The sequence below is a fragment of the Mytilus edulis genome, chromosome 6 (genome assembly GCF_963676685.1).
Source record: "Mytilus edulis chromosome 6, xbMytEdul2.2, whole genome shotgun sequence".
Taxonomy (NCBI): domain Eukaryota; kingdom Metazoa; phylum Mollusca; class Bivalvia; order Mytilida; family Mytilidae; genus Mytilus; species Mytilus edulis.
The window spans coordinates 62,158,156-62,173,911 of NC_092349.1; the positions used below are offsets into that span (position 1 = coordinate 62,158,156).

General features: G+C 33.6%; 1 protein-coding gene across 2 annotated transcripts in view; it reads right to left on the minus strand.

The window, feature by feature from the left end:
* The window catches only part of LOC139528045 (cyanophycinase-like), a 75,296-nt gene extending 63,108 nt beyond the window's left edge, over window positions 1-12,188 (minus strand). Inside the window, exons 1-2 of one of the 2 annotated variants that reach the window (XM_071323828.1) lie at window positions 12,088-12,188; window positions 225-1,997 (exon numbers count right to left, since the gene is read on the minus strand). In XM_071323828.1, coding sequence (XP_071179929.1) covers window positions 338-1,996 — 1,659 coding nt within the window. In that variant the 5' untranslated portion in view covers window position 1,997; window positions 12,088-12,188 and the 3' untranslated portion in view covers window positions 225-337. Of the gene's footprint in view, window positions 1-224; window positions 1,998-12,087 lie in introns of those variants that run through there. The other variant, XM_071323831.1, reaches the window with a different exon arrangement.
* Window positions 12,189-15,756: the final 3,568 nt, after the last annotated feature.

Consider the following 15,756-nt stretch of genomic DNA (forward strand, 5'->3'; position numbering starts at 1 on the left):
GTGGATAATTGTAATATCAAATGAATGCTTAACGATTTAATAGTAACAAAAATATAAAAAATTGAAATAGGGCATAAGTTGCTTGTTGCTCAGATCAAAGTACCTGTTTTGTTATACTAAATTCCGAGAACCATGCAGTGTGCTGTAATATGATTAAAGGTATGTTATTTTTTTTTTTAACAAACCAATATAATGCACATGTTTAATTTTTACATGAATGCAACTTTATTTAGAAGATTTAGGAATGTAACATGGAAAGCAATTGGGCTATACATAATTGATTTTTTTTATAGCAATTGCACATGGCAAGATAGCCTTTTATAAGTTCTTGTAATGTTTAATAGTCACAGTCAAAGATCCAAATTGACTTTCCAGATTCGTTGGATAAATACAGACTCTTGTAATCCGGACTAAAACATATAGCTATAGGATCTTTAATACCATCTTCGGCTGATAAAACTATTTCGCATTCAGTTCCTTGAGGTGACAAGCGATGCACATTGTTTGACTTGCGCCCCACAACGTATACATTTCCGTTCCCGTCCGTTGCAATTCCATCAGGCTTGTTTAATGTCGGTGAACTGTACGTGAAGATACTATTACCTTCTTTATCAATACAGTACACCTTATCTGATTCATAATCTGAGAGATAAACTTTTTCATCTTTTGCGTGTATGTAGTATATTACATTTGCGCCTATTTGTAAGGTTTTAACGTGTTCCATATTTGAATCAAGGAAATATATCTCAGCTTTTCCTCCGACGACTAAATCATCATTAATCCACGCAACACCGTAAAGTTTATCACTGAGTATATCAAACTTTGTTGTCGCTTCCATGTTTTCCAGTATTTGTAATGAGCCACTGCGAAGTGTTGCGACTATTTTACCTGATTTGGAATGGATTGCAATATCCCATGGTTTCTCTCCTAAATCAACACTACCCGTACATTTATCAGCAGAGCTAAATCTACAGATCTTTTTGCTATTATGGAAACAAGCATATAATTCGTTTTCATCTGCTACAACACCCGTAATCATTATTCCATCCTTGCGAGATTCGTTCTTTTCAATTTCTAATTTCCTTTTACGTGTAAACTTTTTTGGGGTCCTTGTAATCGGTGACTTTATTTGTGCTCCAAATTGTTTTATTTGTGTATGTTTAACATTACAAGGACCAGACGACACTTTGAATGAACCAAGTTCTTTTTCACCAAGGATTTTTGTTTCTGTAAAGTGTAGACTTGATTCATCCAGTTTGGATATGACTTCGTCCAAAGTTTGATCCTGATTCAATAGCTTGAACCTCAACTCTTGAACGAAAACAAAAGTCTGATTATCCGAACCATTCTTTATCATAAATTGTAATTGGTTGTTGTATTCATCAATTGCCGACTTAATTATTGTTGCCTTATCTTTTTCATCCGACATCTTTGAAATAGTTTTGTTTTTAAGATTAGATAAGCTATTTATCGCCGATTTTTCCATTTCGTTTACTTTATTTAGGATGGTCTCCTTAAATACGGAAATTGATCCAGTTATTGAACTGGCTTGGTCGTTAATGCTCTGGATATTTTCTTCTCTATTTTGTATTGTGTCAATAGCTGTTTTACTAACATGTTTTAAACCCTCGAATATATCCGCTATCAGTGCAGACATTTTCACATCTTTTGAGGCTTCCTTTAGAGGAAGGATCTTATCACAAGCACGATGGTTGACTGGAATGCAACTATGGCAACACATTGCATCATGGTAAGAGCAGAAGAAATCAAGGGTATATTCGGAATGTGTATTACAATACTGTTTAGCTGCCAAGTATTTCACCTTCCCTGTCGATAATTCATTTAAACTAACCAACTGATGTGATGTCAAAACTTTTATAGTTTTATGCGCAGTAACACACTCATGGCAGAGAGATTCTTCGCAGTCCATACAAAATCTAATAGAAATTGCGTTTTTATCAATTCGAAAACATCCATCACAACAAGGCGAATTCATTCTATAAACAATAATAAAATAATAATTATAATTGTATCAAAATACACGTAAAAAACAACTCCTGATATTCATTTTTATATAGAAAACATCCAATACAAATAAGTTATAATAGGTCCAACCGGTGAGGCGGGGTATACTGCTAGGACAACTGGGATAGCCGGTAGCAACACAAAATTACCAAATACGTTTTATAAAAGCAGATAAAAAAATGATAAAAACCTTATTTTAGCAATAATGATTTGTACAACAAACTTTCTGTGTCTCGCCTGCGATTGCTGCTGTCAATGTAAAGGCAAAATTTTTACTTAAAGAGCGAGTCCATTTATCAGTAAAATACAAAAAAAAAATTAAAAAACTGTAAATGCCATTTCGTGCACTTGAAGATTAGCCTCCGTTCAACTTTCATAGCAAGCAATGAAGGTTTGCAAATTTGTCATGTCAAAAAAAGTTCGAATCACAGACTGTTTATGTTTACTAAAAAAGTAAAAGTTCATCTATCAGAAAAATATTAAAATTACAGATGGGTTATTTTCATATATGTTGGTAACGTATGACGGAATCAAACGTTTCAATTTCAGACTGTATATGTTTACTACACACACAAAAATCATCTATCAGAAAAATATATTTTCAAAGTTTGCTTCAGACAATATCTCTTAATCATAAGAAAGCTTCTGTCAAAGTTGATAAAATGTTATGAAGGTTTGACAAAGTTATTTATGTTGTTTTTTTTTAAATTTAACCACAGACAAAACCTAAATGATGACGCCTCCGTCGACGACGACGGAATCTAGGAAAGTTATATTTCGCTTTCTCGACTTAAATGCCACAGGCTCGATAAAAATAGTCGCAAAGATTCTTCGGAGCCTGTATCTCGCATGCGACTGCTGCTGTCAGTGTAACGGTGTATGGTTGACACCCACTAAAAAAAAACGAAAAATATGTCCTTTTTTTTCAAAATTCAATTCGGGACACTAGATACTCTACATGATGGTAATGTCCATGACTAAGAATAAGCTTCTGTAAACGTTTACTGACGTTGAAAAAAACTTTATACCTAAAATATGTAGAATGTATTTAAATGCTAGCTGCAAAAGAAATGTCGACATTTCGTCTCGTAAAATTCAATGATGGTTTATCAAAGTAATGGATGTCGAAAACTGTATCTAAGTTTTAACTCCAAAAGAATCTGTATAGCTTCATATATCAGTGTTAACAGTAGGTGTTCAATTCATATAATAATAATCTTTCATTGCCTCATATGTTACCAACTTCTAGAAAACAACCCATCTGTATGGCTGTGATGATACAGTACAATGTGTCCCTGTGCCTATAATGTAGGTATGTCCTTATATACACATGAAAAAAAGTATTGCAACACCAAATTGAAATTGAAATTAAAAAAACACTCTTTATTTTTTTGTGATATAGTTTGGTAAAATAGAACTAGTTAAACATTATTTAACTATCACCTGAGTTTAATCAATAAATATCGACTCGATAAGTTTTTATCTGCACATGCAGCTACTGTACCCGTAAACAGCAAAACAGATGTTTTTATCCTCATTGTTTTCAACACTTTAAATAACCAAGTTTTTAAAGTTATGTGATTGACACCTTGTAATGGGTCCTTGACAACTCTTAACTGCAGCAAGATGGCAGATTATCAGCATAAGAGAAGCAGGGGTGTCGCTGTAACAACTGCACGTATTGTTGGTCATCACCATTCCACTATAAGTCGTTTTGAGAATAAAAATCAAGCAATAAACGCTGTTAAAGACCTTCCGAGATAATATAGACCCCCTATACCATTTGCTAGGGAAAATCAAGCATAATGAAGGTTGGTCAGAAGGAAACCCATTACATACAAGACAGTCCTAAAAAGAGAGTGGTGGCCATACAGGAGGAGCCTTATAACAAAAACTGTTAGAGATCAACTCATCGCTACTGGTTATCGTGCGATAAGACCATTTCGGAGACCTTTGCTAACGAACAGACACACAATTTTCCGTATCCAATGTAGTGCAGAGCTCGCCAAAGTTTGAAATTAGCATCGTGGAGGAAGATCCAATGTTCAAATGGAATTCGGTTTATCTTCCTTGGCCCGATCGTAGCCCGGATTTGAACCATATCGAGCATATTTGGGACACTATTGGGCGGAAAGTGCGCGAAAGGACACCCAAGTTCAAACACATCATGAAATAAACAATGCCCTTCATCAGAAATGGTTACTGCTACCTTAGCAACAAATTAGTCGATTTATGGCAGGAATCAGAAGACGTTTAGTTGCGGTTATCCGTTTGAATGGAGGCTACGCACAAAGTACTAATTCTTTGGCGTATAACGATCAACCATGATGTGAACAGTCATCTGAAGATTAATTTTGAAATGTCTGACATTGTAAAGTTCGACTACAGTAAAAGTTGTAAAATGCATTTTTTTGTACAAAAAACACTTCATTTTGTAATTAAAATTGTGGTTATATAAATCATTTTTTTTTCAAACATATTTTGTTCGTTTCAATGCCAATGTTACCATAAACTATGTTTCAATAATATTATACACATATCTTATTATATTTCATCCAAAAAAAGAGGCTGATTTTTCAAGTTTTAAAAAATCAAGGTGTTGCAATACTTTTTTCCATGTGACTGTATAGTTTACAGTTATGATTTTTTGCTTGTGAGAGAGCTGTCTACATAGTTATCTCATTGACAATTATACAACATCTTCTTATTTTTATCAATTAATTTTTCATTAAAATACGAAAAATTGAAGAAGAAAAAAACATACTTAGAAAAATGTTGCTCTGGATACTGTAATTTGGTCAGAAACAAGCTTCTGTCTTAATTTGGTAAAATTCCATGAAGGTTTGGCGACGTTATTGCTGTCTAAAACAGGAGTGCACACGCTGCAATGTCTCGCCTGCTTCACTGACCATTGATTTTATGTTAATAGTCCAAAATATAAAGCTTTACTACAAATATCACATTAACTTAACATGATCCAAGAAAATGATGCACAGGTCAGATAAACCAAACCGGAAATGCATGTACACCTTACAACCATTCCATACAGATGAAAATACCATGAAAATTTAACATTGACCAATAAACCATGAAAATCAGGTCAAGGTCAGATGATATATGACAGATAGACATATCCAACCTACAATCATTCAATACACCAAATATAAGTTGACCTACTGCTTATAGTTTAAATGTCTCGCCTTCTTTACTAACCATTGGTATTGTATTGATAGTCCTAAATATAAAGCTTTACGACAACTATCACATACACTTAACATGATCCAAGAAAATGAGGTCAAGGTCATATAAATCAAACGAGAAATACATTTACACCTTACCTTATTCAATACACTAAAGATACTATTGGTTATAGTTTCTAAGAAAACAAAACATTGACCAATCAACCATGAAAAGATGTCAAGATCAGATAAACCATGCCAGGCAAACATGCACACCTTACAATCATTCAATACACCAAATATTGTAGACCTATGGCGTGCAGTATAAAAAAATAGGCCAAAACACAAAAACTTAACTATAACCACTGAACCATGAAAATGAGGTCAAGGTCAGATGACAACTGTCAGCTAGACATGTACACCTTACAATCATTCCATACACCAAATATAGTAGACTTATTGCTTATAGTATCTGAGATATGGACTTGACCACCAAAACTAAACCTTGTTCACTTATCCATGAAATGAGGTCGAGGTCAAGTGAAAACTGTCTGATGGGCATGAGGACCTTGCAAGGTACGCACACATCAAATATAGTTATCCTAGTACTTATAATAAGAGAGAATTTAACATTACAAAGAATCTTAAGTATTAACTGAACTATGAAAATGAGGTCAAGGACATTGGACATTTGACTGAAAAACTTCGTAACATGAGGCATCCATATACAAAATATGAAGCATCCAGGTCTTCCACCTTCTAAAATATAAAGCTTTTAAGAAGTTAGCTAACGCCGCCGCCATAGCCGCCGGATCACTATCCCTATGTCGAGCTTTCTGCGACAAAAGTCGTAGGCTCGACAAAAACTAAACATTGACCAATGCACCATGAAAATTGGGTCAAGGTCAGTTGAAACATGCCAAGCAGATATGTTCAGCGTACAATACTTCCATACAACAATTATAGTTGGCCTTTTTTCACTCAACCATGAAAATGGGATCAAGGCATTTGTCATGTGACCGACGAAAACTTCGTAGCATTTACTTATATTAAGAGAGAATTTAACATTACAAAGAATCGTAACTTGTTTTCAAGTATTCACTGAACCATGAAAATGAGATCAAGGACATTGGACATGTGACTGATGGAAACTTCGAAACATGAGGCATCCATATACAAAGTATGAAGTGTCCAGGTTTTCCACCTCCTAAAATATAAAGCTTTTAAGAAGTTAGCTAACGCTGCCGCCGCCATAACCGCCGCCGCCGGATCACTATCCATATGTTGAGCTTTCTGCGACAAAAGTCGCAGGCACGATAAAAACGTATCTTTTACCACTGGATCATGAAAATGAGGTCGAGGTCAGATGACGCCTTGCCATTTGGACATGAAAACCTTACAATTATTTCCATACACCAAATAAAATAATTTATTGTTTATAGTTTAAGAAAAACAAACCAAAAACACAAAAAATAACTATAACTACTGAACCATGAAAATGATGTCATATGACACCTGCCAGTTGGATATGTACAACTTACAATCATTCCATGCACCAAAAATAGTAGACCTTATATTATCTGATATATGGACTTGACCACGAAAATCTAACCTTGTTCACAGATTCACGAAATGAGGTCGAGGTCAGAAGAAAACTGTCTGACAGGCACGAGGACTTTGCAAGATACACACATAATAAATAGTTATCCAATTACTCATGATAAGAGAGTAGTCACCGACCATGAAAATGAGGTAATGGAAAATGGACATATGACAGACGAAAACTTAATAACATGATGCATCTATATAATAGTATGATGCATCCAGGTCTTCACCCTTCTAAAATACAAAACTTTTAAACGCATAATACGGTGCTTTTTGTCCGCTTTTGCTTTTTTTCCGATAATTTTGCTTTTTGTCCGTTTTGCTTTTTGTTCGATAATTTTGCTTTTTCGGTCTGACACCACCGCCGGATCACCCCTATGTCGAGCTTTCTGCGACAGAAGTCGTAGGCTCGACAAAAACTCAAAGCACTGACTTAATCTAAATGTTGACGCCGCTGACGCCGGCGACGGAATCAAGTATCGTTATATGTCTCTCATGCGCGACAAAAATGTCGCAGGCTCGACAAAAACTGTCATCAAGTGTTCTTCGGAACCCTGTGTCTCGCATGGGACTGCTGCTGACAGTGTTACAATGTATTGTTGACCTCCCTAAAAACAGGTGAAAATGAATAAAATACTTAAAATGGGGGAAATACTAGTAGTTATTTTATTTATCTATCTTCATATTTCCGCACTCAGTCATAACTTTGACTATTACATCACGGCCGACACTCGGCTAACCGAGAGATTGGTCGGTTAATCTATATTGAGTATGCGGCTATATGGGCGGTTGGTCTGTTAATCGGGTTGGTTATACGTCTGTTAAGAGTAAAACGCACAATTTAATGTCAAACTCTGTTAAATATACAGATTTTTGGCATATTATAAGAACCAAATGAAAAAAAGAAAAGTGTCTGACAAAATGATATCTATCATAGAACATTTTCCACCTGTAAAAACAATTCAAAGTCTGCGCAGTTTTCAGCAAAACTAAAAGGCGTCGCGCGGGTATGCAGTATTTATGCTTATACACACAGCAATTTTTTTAATAAAAGGCGAAACAAACAATTTTAGATATCATTTAAAAGACACAAACAAGTACTTAGGTTCTAAAAAATAGATTGAAATTAGTAAATATTTCATAAATGTAATATAACGTGAATAATACCACATTTTAGTGAAAATTATGGGAATAAAGTCTGTTAATGGGTTGGACAATTAAAATTGTGTCAGTTAAGAGATATTTAGCCACGGCAATAGTTTTGCTACCTTTATATTTTCCCATTGAAAAGGTTAAGAATGAGATGTTCTTGAGTCAATAAAATGACAATACGGTGCAACAGTATCCTTCTAGTAAGAGCATTTTTATTTTGACTTTTTTTGCATTTTATTGAAGGGTTTGTCACTTCAGTATAGCGTGATATAGATTGGCCGCTAGAATATGCATGCATTTATTATTAACGTTTTCAATCAGCCTTAATACTTGTGTCTGTTCAAATTAAAGTAGCACGTTCTAAAATCCGACTGAAGGTGTCTTTCTGATACAGCACTGGGTACAGAAGATATTTTTTTATTTCCTGTTATGGGCTCCAAAGGGCATAAACATTACAACATCAATAATTTTCACAATACAATACAAATAATGATAAAAAAAAAAAGATTAATAAGAACTATTTAAGTTTTTAAAGAATATGTAGATAAAAAATCTATAATATGTGATTTTTTTTTTAAAATACTAAATATAAATGCATTTTAATGCAATTGTGGTTGAAATAGGTAACAAACAAGCAACCGAAAAAGAAAAAAGAAAAATAGATATACATATAAAAAATATGTGGTATGATTGCCCATGAGACAATTGTCCACAAGAGACCAAAATGACACAGACATTAACAACTATAGGTCACCGTACGGCCTTCAACAATGAGCAAACCCCATACCGCATAGTCAGCTATAAAAGGTCCCGATATGACAATGTAAAACAATTCAAACGAGAAAACTAACGGCCTTATTTATATAAAAAAAAACTGAACGAAAAACAAATATGTAACACATAAACAAACGACAACCACTGAATTACCGGCTCCTGACTTGGGACAGGCACATACATAAATAATGTGTTTGAGGTTAAACATGTTAGCGGGATCCCAACCCTCCCCCTAACCTGGGACAGTGGTATAACAATACAATATACGAATATATGTAAAGTACACAATAAGTTGGAGCAATTGTTCAATATATACATATAACGTGTTGTCGTTCTCATATGCAAATGATATTTGTCACTGAACGTTAAACCCTAATTCGTCAGCATCATCCAATTGTATCTTTTCTTCTATTACTTGATCATATGTTGTTTACAAATCATTCTAAAGAAGTAAATGGAAAGAAGCGAATGTAGCTACATTTGGTTATCTTAAGTTTGTCTATTTTCTGTGTTGGTCTTCAGTGTCTATTTTCTGTGTTGGTCTTCAATGTCTATTTTCTATGTTGGTCTTCAATGTATTATGTATTCGTGTTTTGTTTTCTGTAATTAGTTAAGACGTCAGTTTTATCATGTAAATCGTTTATATTCATTTGATAAAATTTACTGTTTGCAATAGCATAAATTGTTCTATATAATAAGGATGTTCTTATCACAAGCAGAAAACCCTAGCCGTATTTGGCACAACCTTTTTCAACTTTTGATCCTCAGAGCTGTACAACTTTGTACCCCACCCTTTTTTTTGACTTTCCAACCTTTATATCTTGGCATCACTGCTAATTCTTGTTTGGACGAGGCGCGTTTTTGACGTAATGAATTTTAAACCTGATGCCTTTTGTTATCTATTATTCATGTGTTTCTTTGCCTAATTTATTTGTATTGTAGTCCTGTATTATTATGTTGCCATTTTAATGTTATATTTAACAATGCCATCAAAGTGCGAGGTTCGGCATGCCACAAAACCAAGTTCAACCCACCATTTTTTTCTTTAAAAATGTCCTGTACCAAGTCAGGAAAAGGGTCATTGTTATATCATAGTTCGTTTCTGTGTGTGTAGCATTTTTACGTTGTGTTTCCGTTGTGTCGTTTGTTTTCTCCTATATTTGAGTGTGAATTCACATTACTATAACACGTGTCACGGTACTTTTCTATCCCAAATTCTTGTATTTGGTTTTGATGTTATATTGGTTATTCTCATCGGATTTTGTTTTATGCTTAGTCCGCTGCTGTGTGTATTACATTTTAATGTTGTGTCGTTGTTCTCCTCTAATATCTAATGCGTTTCCCTCAGTTTTAGTTTGTTACCCCGTTTGTTTTTTGTCCATTGTCCATAGATTTATGAGTTTTGAACAGCGGTATACTACTGTTGCCTTTATTTAATTCATTTTATTCCGTTTAGTTCCTTTCTACATAAGTGCAGAGGCATTTGTCTCCAATTTGAGTACATCGCAATCCGTTACTGTTCCAACACCCAGGGGTGTTTCATGTCTGTATTCTTAATAATTATTATTATTTCTCTCTTTTGTAGCAATGCACCACTCTCTACTGTCCTTATCTATATTTATATATTCTGCGTCTTCATACATCTCTCGTGGGGGTGTTGTTTATTTCTGTATTCTTTAAATCGTTATGCCACTTTTCTCTACATTTTTTTATCTTACTCATTATTCTTTCTCTTTTCTTTATATTCTAGCATCCCAATATATTTTACTTACTGATGTTTAGTTACATTACGACGTTTATCTCTGATTTATATACTTGTTACCAATGTAGATAACTTTTGAACAGAATCCACAAGATAAATGCGACCATTCTTTGATGAAATTAATATTACTTTTATTAATATTACACTTTTTGAAACCATTTTAATCAATTTTCAATTTCTATTGTCTAAATTATTCATTGTTCATGTGTTGTTTCCGTATATTTTATGTTTCATTGTTCATGTGTTGTTTCTGTATATTTTATGTTTCATTGTTCATGCGTTGTTTCCGTATATTTTAGCCTCTCGTCTTGAGCATATCCATGATCCGACAACACCTCATATAGTAGCAATAAAATTATACTTTTATTGCCATTCATAACTCTTAACAGACCAATTAACAGACCGAGTTTTATACATCCGACCCATTAACAGACCAGGTTTTCAATAAAAATTGATTAATGTCACCAAAATACAGATTTTCGTGAATATTTTTCACACAATGATATTATTATGGTTAACAAACATAATGCCTGTCTTTTTTCGATGTTCTAAATATTGCATGCAAGTAAATTCGAACAATGAGCCATTTTGTGTACATTTTGTGTGTGTAAAATGTGTATAAATTTATTGATGAGTAACCCGCCTTTTCATTTTATAGAACGTTTATCGAAGCTAGAAAAAAAATTATTACACCACTGGATTCAGTACATTGAATTGTTTTGTCAGACATGAATATTTTTTATGATAAAAATATTTTAAAAAATTTATACAATGAAACATACTGAACTTGCAATGATTTTCTCGATAACACATGATTAACAGACTTTAGCTAACCCGATTAACAGACCAACCGCCGATATAGCCGCATACTCAATATAGATTACGCGGTTAGCCGAGTGTCGGCAGTGTACATGCCGTATTTCATGATTAAGAACAAGCTCCTGTAAATGTTTACCAAAAAAATGGTTAAATTTTAAAAATCTAAACCCCTAGAACATGTAAAGTGTATCTAAATGCTAGCTGCACAAGATAAACTAGGCAAATTGATGCCCCCACACTCCACTCTGAAGTGCTTGTATTATAACAAAGTCAATGTAGGACTTTCTTTGGGATATTATAGTGTCTGAGTTGGCCCCGCATATACAAAGTATAATACACAAAGTTGAGCATTGTAGCATGAGCACATAGGTCTATGAGTCAGGAGGAGTAAGCCGGAAACGCTATGCACCTCTTTAGCACGTGTATATACTTAAAAAATGTTCAAATATCTTCCAAAAGAGCAAATATCAATAAAAATCAAAACACCATTCATACACATTGTTCGTGTTTTTCGTGCAAATGCTTATGTTTTCGAAATCGCAAATATTAAGAACACGTAATACATATTCTATTTATTGTATACATAAAAAGAAGTTTCAGATAGTAGTTGACCATTTTTATGTGAGGGTATGAATAGGGTTTCCATAATAGAGAATAAAGGGCAACAGTTCAGTACTCTAAATGTAAATGATTTTTTCCGTATCTTGAACTTTTGTGACAACTCCAAGTTTTCCCTAGCAAGCATGGTTAATAAGAATGATTAAAACATACCTGAACTCCTAAATTCACAAACTTTTGTATCTGAAATTTGTGTTTACCCGGTTAAGTTGTTGAGAAAAGTTCACTCTTCTGTTCTACCAATCAAAATGAAATCGGTATATGGTAATTATATGGAACACCTTCATTTGCATGTGAAATATATATGGAATACCAATTTGAGCAGTAAATATTAAAAGTAGATATATAATGTCTTATATGATAATGTGTTTTGCTTATTTTGTGAGCCTGTGTCACAAAACTGTGTACTTCAAATATGCAAACATTAAAGACAAAATTACAATTTGCCATTTCAGAATCTGAAACATTCTGGGTAATATTTTCAAAAACGTACACCTAAAAGTTATGATTGGTTAAAACTTAAAACACACAACAATGGCCAATGGCATGATGAGTCGATGTAATTTTATTTGATGGTTCGAACAATTAAATAACTCGTAGGTCTGTAGATGAAAAGTGCCTTAACTACGTATACATCTTGATCTCTCCGGGTGCGAGATTTACTCACTGTAATGAAGGCCCGTTGGTGGCCTTCTGCTGTTGTCTACTATTTGGTTGGGTTGTTGTCTCTTTGACACATTACTTATTTCCATTCTCAATTTTATGGTTCCTGTAGCAAATATAAAATTGAGAATGGCAATGGGGAATGTGCCAAAGAGACACAACCCGACCAAATAGCAGACAACAGCCGAAGTCCAATGGCAACGGGGAATCAGTGTGCCAAAGAGACAACAACCCGACCAAAGAGCAGACAACAGCCGAAGGCCACAAATGGGTCTTCAATGCAGCGAGAAACTTCTGCACCCGGAGGCGTCCTTCAGCTGGCCCCTAATCAAAAATGTATACAAGTTCAGTGGTAATGGACGTCACACTAAACTCCGAAATATACACAAGAAACTAAAATTAAAAATCATACAAGACTAGCATTTTACAAAGAAGACCTCGTTTTACAAATTTGTTTGAATACAGAAAAGAATACAGTATTCAAAGTGGCTGTCAATTAATTAATTTAAATTTTACTATAACTTTATTTTTGTGTTAAAAACCAAATTATTTGTGTTTCCTGGAAGTGTTTGATATAAATAACATGTATTACTTCCAAACTAAATATAATGGCCGAGGAGAATAATTAGTTTTAGATTACCGCAGCTGCAAGTAGCACAATTTTTAGGAATTGTTTGTCCTATGCTCTTCAACTTAGTTCTTTATTTGGTCATTTATTTTTTTTATATTCGAGCGTCACTGATGAGTCTTTTGTCTTTTGTCTGGCGTAAATACATAATTTCAATCCTGGTATCTTTGATGAGTTTATTTACCTACAGTGATAAATAGACTGTGTACAAATAGCCTTTTAGTCCTCAATGAAGTAATGATGGGGTTGATAGAAAAGAAAATAATATGCAAAATAATGAGAAAATTTTAAAGAAAGGGTAGAAATAGACGAATAGAGAAAAACAACTGCAAACATATAAAGAATAGTGAAAAATAGAGCGAGGAAAAATCGAACAGAGAAAAAAAGCATGAAAAAAATTAAAGAATACAGAAATAAAGAAGAAATTCCCCTTCCAAATCTTCCTAGGTTATTTTTTTTTAAAATCTCAATCAGTTGAATAAAAATGTTTCTAGAAGGACAGCAAAAATAAGTTCATTAAAATCCATTCAGCATGCGCTCTGATATACATTTGTATGTCGATGTTAAAGCAAACACAAACACATATATACACGTTAACCTTAAAAGAACTTAACCTACTAGATGAACATAACGTACATATACAATTTATTAAGATTTAAGAATGATTTCCTCTTGTTATAATTTATTTTAAATCTTCAAATTCCATATCAAATATTTTTTTGAAAAAAGGGTGAATCTGTAAAAGGAGTAGGTCCGGTAAGGACCGATTTTGGCCTCAAATTTCAGGTTCATCTGACGAAATATTTTGACCATTTTTTAAATACTTAAGTGTCTATTTTATTTGAATTAATTAGTTGATGGGAAAGATTTTAACTGATTTAGTCATTAAAAACGATCCGATTCAAGCTCAAATATGAAAAATCTACCAAATATGCCGAAAAATGTCACTTTTCAGATGGTTTTTGGAAAAAATGGAAGTGGCCGCATCCGTGTTCATCCTCAACCTTTATATATGTTATGTATTATCATCAAATACAACTTACATTTTAATATTAAGGATGAACACGAATGCGGCCACTTTCGTTTTACACGAAAACCGTCTAAAATTTAACTAAAATGCTAGAATTGTGAAGATTTCAGTAATTTAGCACGATTTAATGGTGCTAGTACCGGATATGTATGCATTGTATTGTCAAAACAGCCCATATTTATGTAGCAGAAGCATTCTACTGTCCAATAAATAACAAAAAGTTTACATTTTAACAATTTTGTAAAACTGTTATATTTTGGGGCAAAAAAGGGGTCTTACTGAACCTACTCCTTTTATGCCAAAGAAAATGGTTACCAAACTTTCAAGTTTGAGCTCATAGAGACGAGATACTATATAAATATTACTATCATAATAGTATTGCTGCTTACAATTAGCCAGGTATTTTAATGGTAACATTGAATTCATTTTCGAAAGAATTAGACTCTATCAGAATTTGATTGACCGTTATGGAGTATCTGTCACAGATGACTACTGTTGACCTTCATTTGTTACTCTTTTTCTTGATTTGGAGATCAATAAATGTGACTGACCACCATACCTGTAACTTGTTATGAACAGTACAATGACTACCACAATAGTAAAGCAAGACACTTTCAGAGCACACGAATTCATCCCTGAATTTGTGAGGTTCTTGTTGCTCAGTCTTTAGTTTTCTGTGGAAAGTTTTCCGGGGCCTTTTTTTTTCAAAGGCAACTATCTAGCACTTCCACATTCTAGTTATAAAAATTATTTTGCAGAGACTTAATAGTGTTTTTATGATAGTTCCTTCCATACATTTTAAAGGTATTACATCTCTCTCTCTCTTTCTCTCATATTTTGTCACAGTCATCTGTCAAATATTTGAATATTGTATGTTGACTGTTATATGTCTTTCGAACTATTTTTGTCTCGGCTACAACGAAAGTAACAAAATGCGAGATGCAGGGTTAACAATCAAGCGTGAAGTTTGCTGTCTCAATGTCATTGTGACTCGTACACACAAAATGGAACACTGTTTAAATTGTGGAAAAGGTACAACATAACTGCTTTAAATCATTGATTTTAATTTAGTCTGATAAATGAGGGTTTCAACCGGGTTTACAGCATAGAGAAGGATGGGTAAAAAGTGCAGAGTGAAGGGTAAAAATTATAATGAATAGAGAAAATTAGCCCCAAAATATAAAGAATCAAGAATAATGAGCACAATATACATATACAGAAAAATGACCTGAAATATTATACAATTATAGCCTTTGTATGAGGTCGATACGAGGTTATATCGACCCAAGAGAAGCATATCGACTGAGGACGAAGTCCGAGGTCGATATGCTTCTCTTGGTCGATATAACCTCGTATCGACCTCAAACAAAGGCTACAATTGTTATATTATTAATCAAGAACTATTGCATGAATAATATATTGTTTTGCATGTCTTCAAAACCATTATTACTGTAAAATTTTCAAATGTTCATACGTTATAACAGAATCACAACAATCAATA